Source organism: Anabrus simplex, chromosome 8 (genome assembly GCF_040414725.1).
Source record: "Anabrus simplex isolate iqAnaSimp1 chromosome 8, ASM4041472v1, whole genome shotgun sequence".
Lineage (NCBI taxonomy): Eukaryota > Metazoa > Arthropoda > Insecta > Orthoptera > Tettigoniidae > Anabrus > Anabrus simplex.
In genome coordinates, this window is record NC_090272.1 from 204,584,945 (window position 1) to 204,598,014 (window position 13,070).

At 40.1% G+C, this 13,070-nt stretch overlaps 1 protein-coding gene across 1 annotated transcript in view; it reads right to left on the reverse strand.

Moving 5' to 3' along the window:
* The window catches only part of LOC136879364 (mucin-3A), a 187,018-nt gene extending 174,664 nt beyond the window's left edge, over positions 1-12,354 (reverse strand). Inside the window, exons 1-2 of the mRNA XM_068229094.1 lie at positions 12,276-12,354; positions 2,521-2,712 (exon numbers count right to left, since the gene is read on the reverse strand). Coding sequence (XP_068085195.1) covers positions 2,521-2,712; positions 12,276-12,354 — 271 coding nt within the window. The remainder of the gene's footprint in view (positions 1-2,520; positions 2,713-12,275) is intronic.
* Between the last annotated feature and the right edge of the window lie 716 nt (positions 12,355-13,070).

Below are 13,070 nucleotides of genomic sequence, written 5' to 3' on the forward strand. Positions count from 1 at the left end.
TACGCGCACGGCCAACTCGCCCGGTGAATATTAATTTTGCGGACAGAAAATTATATTCATTTTGTTTTGTTTTAAAGACTGCACATAATTTCTATCCGTAGGTGGTTCTTACACTTAATTTAAAATATAATTCATGAACTAGAGCATGACGTACCGGTACTTGTGTTCTTATTAAAGATGTGTGACAAGTCGCACAGGTATTGTATGAATACTTATTTTACCCACTGTATGTGTTGCTGGGGTATCATTTGATAAATTGCTTGTGCGAGAAATGTCTATTACTAGGACGGCCATTTGATGAATAGGTAGCTATGTTCTGAGTGTCAAAAATATCTATTGCTACAATTGCATATGATGAAAAGCTTGTAATTATTCGAGTTGCAGAAATATCTATTATTTATTATTGGTCTGCCATTTGCACGGCTTGGAATTGATTGAATTATTCTTAGTCTCATTCATTTTCTACTTGCGACTTGTACTTGCAAACAGGTATTCTGAAAATAAAATTAAAACGAAGTGGAATGGATTTATCTTGTAGCGTTCTCCTTATAATTAAATCCTTGCTCTAGCCTATCTGCTGCGACTATTAACATATCATTTTGACTTCGATCTGGAGTTACACCTGCTGCTTGCTCTACTGTACGTGTACTGAACACCGTGTTACTAGGGTATGATTGTTGGTGTCGGCCTGTCTAGCGCAAGTCCTTTAGACATTGACTTTTAAATGAAATATTGCTAGTTCATATCCGTTTCCGGTTGATAATAACAAGAGCTCGAAAGTTGAGGAAAAGTCATTTATTTTTTCCAGCGAATGTTCAAAGACAAGGCCCAACATAATATATGTTCATTCTGGGTCATTGTTGGCCAGAAAATGGTTTTACTTGTCCTTTTGTTTGCCTCTTTTTCGGCGCTTTTTGAATTATAGGTCCTTCTTTCGACTACATGTGTACTGTCCGTTCTCAACTCCACGAACCTACTACACTGGTGTAGCAGGGGGAGAGTTGATACTCCCATGTGGCGCGTTGCAGGTGGCGGATAGGGGGGTCCTAACTACCTTGCCGGCGGACTTGACCGAAATAAAATAGCTCTCGCGGACCAACCACACAACCCCCTGTGGGTGGGGGACGCAGACGAAGAATACACCCCCGGTACCCCCAGTCTGTCTTAAGATGCGACTAAAAGGGGTGACCAAGGGATGATCGAATTAAAACCATGAGACTACTTGTAATTAGTACCATCCCGTGGGAACACCATGGGTCGCCTTTACTTGCGAGTAGTACCACTATGTTAGGCTTGTGATCAGTAACAACGCAGTGTGGATCAGGATGGGTTTTACAGTACCCGTGATTAGTACCACTATATGAGCGCACCTTGGGTCTGAGTTACCTCTGATTTAGCACCCACTATGTGAGGAACACCAGGAGATAGTACAAGTCCCTGTGATTACTACACCTATGTAAGGAACATCATAAGTTTGCTTTTCCTTTAAGTGGCGCTGTAATGTGAGAAACACCATAGGTCTGCGTTACGTGTGCGTATTACGTTACCTGTGAGTAGTACCATAATGTGTGGAATACTGTGAGTCTGCACTACTTTTGATTAATACCACAATACATCAAATACCATGGTTCTACTTTGTTAGTGATAAGTACCATTATGAGGGACTGTTGACCTGGATTTGGGGCCCCTTTAGACAACAAGTATCATCGATTTAGGATTGTGCTTTAGAAGGAAACCTTTGGTCAGTATAATTATATCATTGTTTTAAGATCGTTTCTGGGAAGGTGGGGCATTGCGGGTCGAACCTACTGATTGTTTTAAGTTCATAATCGTTGTTCATCGTCTCTTCTTTTGAATTCTAGTCAGTGGATTAATTTTGGAATTATTTGTAACTTTCAATATTGTGAGCTGGATCCGCTGATTATTTTAAATTCGTATTCACTGGATCCACTGCATATTGTAAATGAATAATCATTCATCATCATTTTGTACAAAAAAATGAAATGTCGTATGGCTTTTAGTGCCGGGATATCCCAGGACGGGTTCGGCTCGCCAGGTGCAGGTCTTTCTATTTGACACCCGTAGGTGACCTGCGCGTCATGATAAAGATGAAATGATGATGAAGACGACACATACACCCAGCCCCCGTGCCATTGGAATTAACCAATTAAGGTTAAAATCCCTGACCCGGCTGGGAATCGAACCCGGAACCCTCAGAAACCGAAGGCCAGTATGCTGACCGTTCGGCCAACGAGTCGGACATCATTTTGTACATTTCTACTCCGTGGGTAATTTTAAATTTTAAATTATGATTTTACGTCGTCTCATTTCGTTCCATTAGGGGCCGATGACCTACATGTTAGGGCTCTTTAAGAAACAAGCATCAACATCATCAGCAGCAGCATCATTTTCATCACTTAGCGCAGAGAGTCGTTTACGGTCGCATTTAAAATGCCACCATATCCTTCTTTCTCCGTTAATGCTGCCACCCATCGGAAGATAGTAGTATTTACAACTTACCGCAGATGAGCTCTGAACAGCAATGTCCTCTGCGCTTGAGCAGCACGCATCCTGGAGGCGGGGGATCGGGTAGAACAGGACACACACGCAGATGACATACCAGTGAGCCACGTACACACGAGCAGTTCAGGCATGGCTCCTCTGTGTGGACTCGGTCTCCCTCCTTGTAACTCTGCCCCTCGTAGTGACAGTCTGCAAAAAGAATTGATCACGATCTTAATTTTCCTGCACAAAGTTACTCAGGTTTTCTTCAAATGGAGTCAATGAACATAAATTATCATGGTGATGATGATTATAATGATTGTTATGCTAATTATTGTTGTTTTAATTGGCCTAACGTCTAGATCGTCGTCGTTTGTCCTGGAGCTTCAGACTCTTGGTCGTGGATACAACTGGGGAGAATGACCAGTACCTCGCCCAGGCGGCCTCACCTACTATCCTGAACAGGGGCCTTGTGGAGGGATGGGAAGATTGGAAGGGATAGGCAAGGAAGAGGGAAGGAAGCGGCCGTGGCCTTATGTTAGGTACCATCCCGGCATTCGCCTGGAGGAGAAGTGGGAAACCACGGAAAACCACTTCCAGGATGGCTGAGGTAGGAATCGAACCCACCTCTACTCAGTTGACCTCTCGAGGCTGAGTGGACACCGTTCCAGCCCTCATACCACTTTTCAAATTGCGTGGCAGAGCCGGGAATCGAACCCGGGCCTCCGGGGGTGGCAGCTAATCACGTTAACCACTACACCACAGAGGCGGACGTATTATACAATGTTAAGCAAAATTCTACTCATTTAAGTCCGTTTCACAAGCTGCTCCATTTACAACAGATGTTCGAAATGACGTCCCCCTGTGTCAATGCAAGCATAGCATCGTCGCAAAAAGTTCTGTCGTACCCGTTCGAATATCCCCGGTGTCGTTTGAACAGCGTCGTAGGCAGTGAGAATTCGTACCAAGAGATCATCTTCAGTCTCGACAGGTGTCTCATACACAAGGCTTTTCATATGGCCCCACAAGAAGAAATCAAGTGGGGGTACATTTCATATTGCCCTACTCAACTCTATTTTTTTTAATAATGTTTGATAATTCCTCAGAGATGATTTATTTATGTACCGGTATGTATTTCATTGCTGTTGTTCATATGGTAACATTTCCTAGCGGCAAGTATAGTACCGCCATGGTATGCAACCCGCCTGTCCGCTGCTCTCTTGTCACGTGACTGACCGCCGTCCCGAGTGGAGCAAGTAACACCGGCTCCCTAGAGCTACTACGTGATGACGTCTGGTATAGAATACAAGAGAAGAGATTTATTTCGTCTGATAAGATTTAGTTCACTAGGCCCTCTCTTCCATCTAACCAGAAAATACAATATTTACATTAAAGAATTAAAAGAAGCGGGCGTCTGTTAAAAACGGATGGACATCAAACAACTTGGATTATTAATAACTTTTGACTCGAACGTTTCCGGACTACGGTTCCTTATCTCAAATGGATCACCCATGTTTGGGTCCCGACCCGTAGCTTAAGAAACCATGCCTTACTAAATATATCTAATAGAATAGTATAGAACAGCCATCGTCAATTGAGAGCGAAATGCCTTCGGAGCCAGTTTGCTCTCCGCTCTTGAGGAACGAGAGCAGCTTAGCGAACAAGTAGGGGAAGTGCATGACGTGGAACGCACTGAAGGTCAGTGGCTCAAAGGTATAGCACATATTTCTGAACAGGTTAGATTGCGACACGATACGTTTGAACTCATGTGAGGTGACATTAGCGTGTTCACGCCTTTATCCTCACACCACACGACGCTCAAGCCTAGTCGGTAAATATTGCATTTACTATGGAAGTGAGTTCAGCACAGCCAAGCTCATCGATGCCAACAAGTTTCAAACCTTCTTGGAAAGAAGAGTATTTGATACTTCAAGAAAATAAGGCACAAAATGTTCAATATGTAATAAAATATTTAATCACATCAAAAATTTAATCTGCAGCGCCGTTGTTCTTTATGTCATTCCAACAAGTATGATAACTATGAAGGCCGAGAAAGCAGAGCGTTACTAGAAAAACTTAAAAATAACACATTTGAGGATTTACATACATTTCATATTGCCTTACTCAACTCTATCTTTTATAATGTTTGATAATTCCTCAGAGATGATTTATTTATGTACCGGTATGTATTTCACTGCTGTTGTTCATATGGTAACATTTCCTAGCGGCAAGTACAGTACCGCCACGGTATGCAACCCGCCTGTCCTCTGCTCTCTTGTCACGTGACAAACAGCCGTCCGGAGCGGAGCAAGTAACACCGGCTCCCTAGAGCTACTACGTGATGACGTCTGGTATAGAAAACACGAGAAGAGATTTATTTCGTCTGATAAGATTTAGTTCACTAGGCCCTGTCTTCCATCTAACCAATATTTACATTAAAGAATTAAAAGAAATAGACTGCAAGTGATACATCTTACAGCTACTAAACAGTACAGTGTTATGATACAAAAATAAGAAATAAGTGATGATGATGTACACAATTTTGATTACATTACTATATCATACACGAGCCTCCGTGGCTCAGACGGCAGCGCGCCGGCCTCTCACCACTGGATACCGTGGTTCAAATCCCTGTCACTCCATGTGAGATTTGTGCTGGACAAAGCGGAGGCGGAACAGGTTTTTCTCCGGGTACTCCGGTTTTCCCTGTCATCTTTCATTCCAGCAACACTCTCCACTATCATTTCATTTCATCTGTCAGTCATTAATCATTGCCCCAGAGGAGTGCGACAGGCCTCGGCAGCCGGCACAATTCCTATCCTCGCCGCAAGTTAGGAGCTTCATTCATCGTATCCCTGACCTGGTCATTAACTGGAAAACAGGTTGTAGGTTTTTTACTATATTATTCACATAATGTTAGCTAATTTCTATCTAAAATAAATCCTTGATATTTTTTAAAAGTTCATTTGCGCCGTCAGAGCACCACGGTGCTTGTGCTTTAGCTGTGTTATTGTTGTTGTTGTTTTCTAGTGTTGCCGCTTCTGTTGTTCTGAATGGTAGGGTTGGGTGTTGCTTTCTTCTTGGTACCTCGACCTTCTCTGTTGGCCCAGTATTCCTTCATTTTCTTTCTGAACTCTTATTTTGCCTCCCTGACCATTCCCTGGTCTCATTGTGATTAACTGCTGTAAGACATGGTAGGAAGGCAGTTACTTCCGTTAATTATGATTGCATTGTTAATATTGCGTTCTGCCAGACCCTTCTTTACCTGCTGGATCCACAGCGATCCTGTGGCTTTACCCTTGCTGGCTACTTTGAAAATCTTATAGGAGTGCCTGTGGGAATCCATTCTACACAGGTGTCCGTAGAAAGCCTGGCGTTTTCATCTGATGTCATCTGTAAGGGTTTCTTGGTGTAGGCAGAGTTCAAGGTTTGATTTGGACCATCGCCTTCCATCTGATAGGATCCTTGGTCCTACTATCCTTTTCAGTTTCTCTTTTTGCAGTTTTATTTAAGTCCCAACGACACAGATAGGTCTTAATTAATGTATAGCACCAGCATTTGCCTGGTGTGAAAACGGGAAACCATGGATTGAGGACTGCCGACAGTGGGGTTCGAACCCACTATCTTCCGAATGCAGGCTCACAGCTGTACGGTCAACTTGCTCGGTGCCTATATTCTGATTTCAGAGAAAGAAGGATAATCCCATCAATATCTTCACCTGCTCTACATGAAATACTGTCTATGGTTCAAAATATTCTGATGTTGAAAGTTCCCGTAGGGTGGGAATTTTATTTATTATGCTTCTTTGATCAAAGAGCGATTCCACAGAATTTCTCCAATACTTTTTTGCGTTTTGAGCCAAATTTGTAAAATTTTGCGAACATTTTGCGATTTCGCGTTTTGTGAAAAAACAGGTGCGTCTATAAATGATATCTTACAGCTACTAAAGAATGCAGTATAGTGATATAAACATTAGAATATAAATGGAAATACATTTTTATTGTTGATGATGATGATAATGATGATATACACAATTATTACATGGCTATAGTATTCACACAATGTTAACTAATTTCTATCTAAAAGAACTCCTTAATTATTATCCTTAACAATAACAGTTTGTTTATATACAGTGTACATTTTGAATAAAGGCCTATTATTAACATAAAAACAACAACTAATTCATGTATTACCTAGTACATACTGGTGACAAAGAGCCCCTCCGACAGAAACAAGTAGTGCTGAATCAAACGAGTTTGTGTACTTTGTAGTGCAATGTAGTGGTATTTTAGGTTTCTTTTTTTTGGTAGGGGCTTTACATCACACCGACACAGATAGGTTTTATGGCGACGATGGGGTAGGAAAGGCCTAGGAGTTGGAAGGAAGCGGCCGTGGCCTTAATTAAGGTATAGCCCTAGCATTTGCCTGGTGTGAAAATGGGAAACCACGGAAAACCAACTTCAGGGCTCCGACAGTGGGGTTCGAAACCACTATCTCCCGGATGCAAGCTCAGAGCCGCGCCCCTCTAACCGCACGGCCAACTCGCCTGGTATTTTGGGTTTCTAGTAAGGATGTAAAGGAGAAGATGTAGAATGGTAGTAATTGCTGTGTGTCGTTACACTAGAATAAGGTTAACCTTCCTTTCAATGCTAATCGTGGTAGATAGAGGAAGTGGTAGGACCCCTTGAAGATTGGGAGCATTCGCTAAAAGAGAAGAAGAAAGAAATGGAAGAAGATGGACTGAGTAGGAATCAGGAGCCAAATACCACTTTTTAAATGTTAGGAATCACTGAGTTTTTCTCTATATTAAACCTAACAGTTTGCCAGTTCAAGACAGTGAATTGCCAACAGGTAAGATGTTTAGATCAAAACCTTTGAATTTTGAAGTGAGAATATAATTTAAAAGTAATATTGTCGTAAAGTAGTTACTGCAGAAATACTTTCGGTAGGAGTAAGTCTCTTAATTGGAACAGCAGTTTACCTAAGATTTACGGTACCGTAACTGAACCACTCAGCATTTTGATCATGACGTAGTATTAAAATGAAAGGCTACCGCTCGGGGAAGACCCAGCTCCTGAGGGTCTTATCCTGCAGTCTCTTTGTTTAATCAGTCGATCTATCTGTAGCGCGATGGAGAACAGGGCTGAACAAAATACTGTCCCAAATCTTTCATGCCGTTGTACTTTCCTCCCGACATACTATCTGTAACTTCCGGGAACTTATAAACAACCACACTTCTTTCTTTCTTTCTTTCTTTCTTTCTTTCTTTCTTTCTTTCTTTCTTTCTTTCTTCTGTGGGCTCACTACCTTTGATAGAGCAAAATTACTAACTGGTTTGATAAAAGTCATTTCAGGTTTCGGTAAGGTTTATTCCAATGAGACTTCCAACAAGATGAAAATGAAAACCTACAACCTGTTTTCCAGTCATTGGCCGGGTCAGGGATGGAATGAATGAAGCAGATATAGGCTGTTAGTACGATGGGGTCGCCACTCCCAAAGTGATTTATTAAATGACTGATAGATGCAATGAAATGAGAATGGAGAGTGTTGCTGGAATGAAAGGTGACAGGGAAAACCGGAGTACCCGGAGAAAAACTTGTCCCGCCTCCGCTTTGTCCAGCACAAATCTCACATGGAGTGACCGGGATTTGAACCACGAAACCCAGCGGTGAGAGGCCGACGCGCTGCCGTCTGAGCCACGGAGGCTCCTTCCAACAAGATATAGCAGATAATTTAGATTCAGGTTGTCAAGTGGATTATATTGCTAATTACCTGTCCACAGCTTTGGACGGGGTTTGACTGCTGACAAAATTGAGGGGACTAGACAAAATGGTTGAATGGCTGGCTAAATTTCTAGAAAATAGAACTTGGAGAATTAGTGTAGCTGAAGCATTACCCGGCCCTGTAACGATTAACAGGCGTTCCCGGATGGCAATATTATATATGATATGAGCAAAGAACTGTAATCGGAGATCAGACTTTTTGCAGAATATGATATACTGTATAGAGTAGTAAAATATTTACAGGATTGTGAATGACTACAAGGAAAACTCGACAATGCTGTGAGGCAATTGTATAATGGTAAACGGGATGTAAAGTCAGATTGTAAATTTGATGGGAAGGAAAGGTCCACTCAGTTTTACTTACTGTGTTGATGGGTGAAAGTACCCCACGGGGATCATTGTATGTACGTAGGTGTTAATATAAGAAAGGATATTAATTGGGGTTATCACATGTCTCTTCATATGGTTATGAGAGTATTTTGGGATTGTAATAAGGGTGTAAATAAGAGGGCGTAGACGTGAAATCAAAATCAAAATCAAAATCAAATCAAAATCAAATCAAAATCAAATCAAATCAAATCAAATCAAATCAAATCAAATCAAATCAAATCAAATCAAATCAAATCAAATCAAATCAAATCAAATCAAATCAAATCAAATCAAATCAAATCAAATCAAATCAAATCAAATCAAATCAAATCAAATCAAATCAAATCAAATCAAATCAAATCAAATCAAATCAAATCAAATCAAATCAAATCAAATCAAATCAAATCAAATCAAATCAAATCAAATCAAATCAAATCAAATCAAATCAAATCAAATCAAATCAAATCAAATCAAATCAAATCAAATCAAATCAAATCAAATCAAATCAAATCAAATCAAATCAAATCAAATCAAATCAAATCAAATCAAATCAAATCAAATCAAATCAAATCAAATCAAATCAAATCAAATCAAATCAAATCAAATCAAATCAAATCAAATCAAATCAAATCAAATCAAATCAAATCAAATCAAATCAAATCAAATCAAATCAAATCAAATCAAATCAAATCAAATCAAATCAAATCAAATCAAATCAAATCAAATCAAATCAAATCAAATCAAATCAAATCAAATCAAATCAAATCAAATCAAATCAAATCAAATCAAATCAAATCAAATCAAATCAAATCAAATCAAATCAAATCAAATCAAATCAAATCACTTTATTTGCAAATGAAGTGTCTATCTCGGTGGCAAATGGTACAATCAAATACATTATTATCAAGCACTAAATTTTAAATTATCAAGAGGAGAAGACATTTCCCTAGAATACAGTATTGTACAATTTACACTAACAATTTGTTTTCTATTAAACATACAGCTCATCCTTAATAAATTTATATTGTGTACAAAATTTTACTTATAATATATCCTGTACTTACAAACATAGTCAACTCATATATAGTATGTGGAATTACTTCAAATAATACTATACAACAGCGATAAGATTAAAATTTACATTACAATTTTTTTATCACCCATTTTGGATCCTAAGTCCCAAAACGAAATTCTGCATTTTAACCAGAGCCCCTTTTGCCACCGCTTTGCAGAGTTCCTGAAGGGCCTTCACAGCTACCGTAGCGGTCCCACGGCTCTCAAAATCCTCAATAATTAAAATATAATCTTCCTCTAGTGTGTTTGAACTCGCGACATTTGAGGTGGGCACTGTGCCATTGACTGAGAGATGGAGTTATAATCTCGATCTATGCACCCCTTAAAATCAGTCTCATAGCAATCATAGGCACGGAGGAAGCTTGTAACAAATACGTTCCCTTCGAGTCCAATCTGCTTCGCCGTCCGAACTATTACAAAACGTTGTTGTCAGAGTTTCAATAATAAAGACGTTTCATGCCAGCCCCGTAGTGTAAGGGTGGCGTGTCTTCCTCTTACCCTATGTCCCAGCCAACCGAGTGATTGTAATTTTGAAATGAGTGGTGAAACTTGGTCCATCAACTGAGGAGCTATCTGGCATGAGAGACTACGAACCCGGTCAAGGAAGCTAGCAATGCGGCTGGGGACATAGTCACGCTAATCACCTGAGCTCCAGTCTCTGCAGGTCGTCTAGCCGGGCAGCAGCCGTCTTGGAAGGCCAAAGCCCTATTAAGATGCTGCGCCACTACTTTGACTGACGAGTTTCACGAATACAAGTACTTCAATAAAGCAACAAAAACTTCGAAACCGGTTGAGAAGAGAATGTTGTTGTTATTGTTATTGATGTTGATGATGTTTTCTGGGTCATCAGTCCACAGACTGGTTTGATGTGGCTGTCCATGCCACTCTATCCTGTGCTTGCCTTTTTATTCCCACGTAACTACTACATCCTACATCTACACTAATATGTCACATTCATTCCTTGGTACCGCTCTTACCGCCCACACTTCCCCCAAAAAGGCAATTGAAGAAGTCGTGGGGGTCTTAAGATATGTCCTGTCATTCTATCTCTTCTTCTGATCAAATTTTGCCAAATCGATTCAGTATATCTTCTTTTGTGATTCTATCTACACATCTCACCTTCATCTTTCTTCTGTAACACCATATTTCAAAAGCTTCTATTCTCTTTCTTTCTGAGCTAGTTATTATCCATGTTTCACTTGCATACAATGCCATAATGCCAGGCTCCAGACGAAAGCCTTCAAATACATTTTTCTAATTTCTATATTAATGTTCGAAGTGAGCAAATTTATTTTCTTAAGAAAGACCGCCTTGCTTGTGCTAGTCTGCATTTTATGTCCTTACTTATACCATCCTTAGTTATTCTGCTGCTCAATTACTTCCTTTAAGAATATTAGTTACAGCATTGTGAACGACTACAAGGAGAACTCGACAATGCTGTGAGGTATAATGGTAAACGGGATTTAAAGTCAGGTTGTAAGTTTGATGGAAAGGAAAGGTCTTCTCAGTTTTAATTGCTGTGTTGATGGAGTGAAAGTACCCCACAGTAATCACTGTGTAAGTGTTAATTTAAAGAAGGATCTTCATTCGAATCTTCATTCCTACATCATCTGACGTCGTTCGACTGCATTCTCTTATTATTATTATTATTATTATTATTATTATTATTATTATTATTATTATTATTATTATTATTATTATTATTATTACATGTCAATATCTGTATTCATAAAACGTTTTTCAGCTAGACTGCCACAACACTAAAAATTAACATCCCACTGAAAGCTGTCAGAAAGTTATTGTAGGTACGGAATAATTGAATGAATAATTTAGTTAAGAACTGTATTTTTAGTCATTAAGATCGAAGACGTTGTGTCAATGTAATTGTATAAGCACTTTAAAGATTTTTTTGGTTTACTGTAATTGGGGTTTACTACCCTGTTGTAAACCGGTAAATAAATAAATAAATAAATAAATAAATAAATAAATAAATAAATAAATATTATTATTTTGAATTTATTTATTTCCATCTTGTACTGCTTCTCCAAGTCTATGTCCATACCATTCAGCATATATTTCAGATCTTCTGCAGACTCGAATAAAATAACATCATCGGCAAATCTCAGAGTTTTAATTTCCTCTCCTGCCACTGTGATTTCCTTTCCAAATTTCTATTTGATTTTCTTTACCGCCTGTTACATATTATTATATTGAAAAGAAAGGAAATCAGATGAAAATTTGTACTCAGGCGTACAAGAAATCGTAAATTTCTCATCTTTAATTTATCTTGGCACTGTTGCATTTTACTGTTTACCCCTGTTCTGGGTGTATACCTATCCTAATCGTAATCTGACATAGAACAAGAGTACTTATTGACAGCATAAAGAGAATGAGCCTGGGAATTCCGTACTTTTCAACTCCACCTATCCAATTGCTTTGATTGTCCACACGAGCGCTTGCTGCAGGTTCAGGCTACTCCTGCATAATATCTATTATTACTGCACAGATCCATGAATACGCCTGGTCAACAGCATCCGTGTTGCATACCGAGTTGAATACTGTGGGCTTCGTGTGAATTTCCGACTGAATGTACTTCAAACACGTAAGCTGCAAGGGGCAGAGGCATGGCGATAGATCAGCCAGTGTATTTTTTTACGGAAAATAGAGGTTTTTTGTTTGTACATAACATTTTTTTTTCGGAAGTGGCTTTACGTCGCAGCGACACACATAGGTCTTATGGCGACGATGGTATAGGGAAGGCCTAGGAGTCGGAAGGAAGCGGCCGTGGCCTTAAGGTACAGCCCCAGCATTTGCCTGGTGTGAAAATGGGAAACCACGGAAAAAACCATCTTCAGGGCTGCCGACAGAGGGATTCGAACCCACTATCTCCCGGATGTTTACTTAACATCTGACTTCGGGTCCGGCTCCCTGGCTGAATGGGCAGCGTAGGTTGAGAGGGCCCAGGTTCGCTTTTGGTGAATTCCTTTGTCTCAGGGTCTGGGGTTTGTGTTAGTCTTAATCAGCTGTGGGAAATGAACTAAATACAATTACTTGGGTGGAATTACAGTTCTTTCTTTCTTAATCTGCTTGCTCTCCAGGGTTGATTTTTTTCCCTCGGACTCAGCGAGGGATCCCACCCCTACCGCCTCAAAGGCAGTGTCGTGGATCTTCAGACTCTGTGTCTGGGGATACAACTGGAGAGGATGTCCAGTACCTGGTCCAGGCGGCCTCACCTTACGTGGGGGATAGGGAGATTGGAACGGATAGACAAGGAAGAGGGAAGGAAGCGGCCGTGGCCTTAAGTTAGGTACCATCCCGCATTTGCCTGGAGAAGTGGGAAAC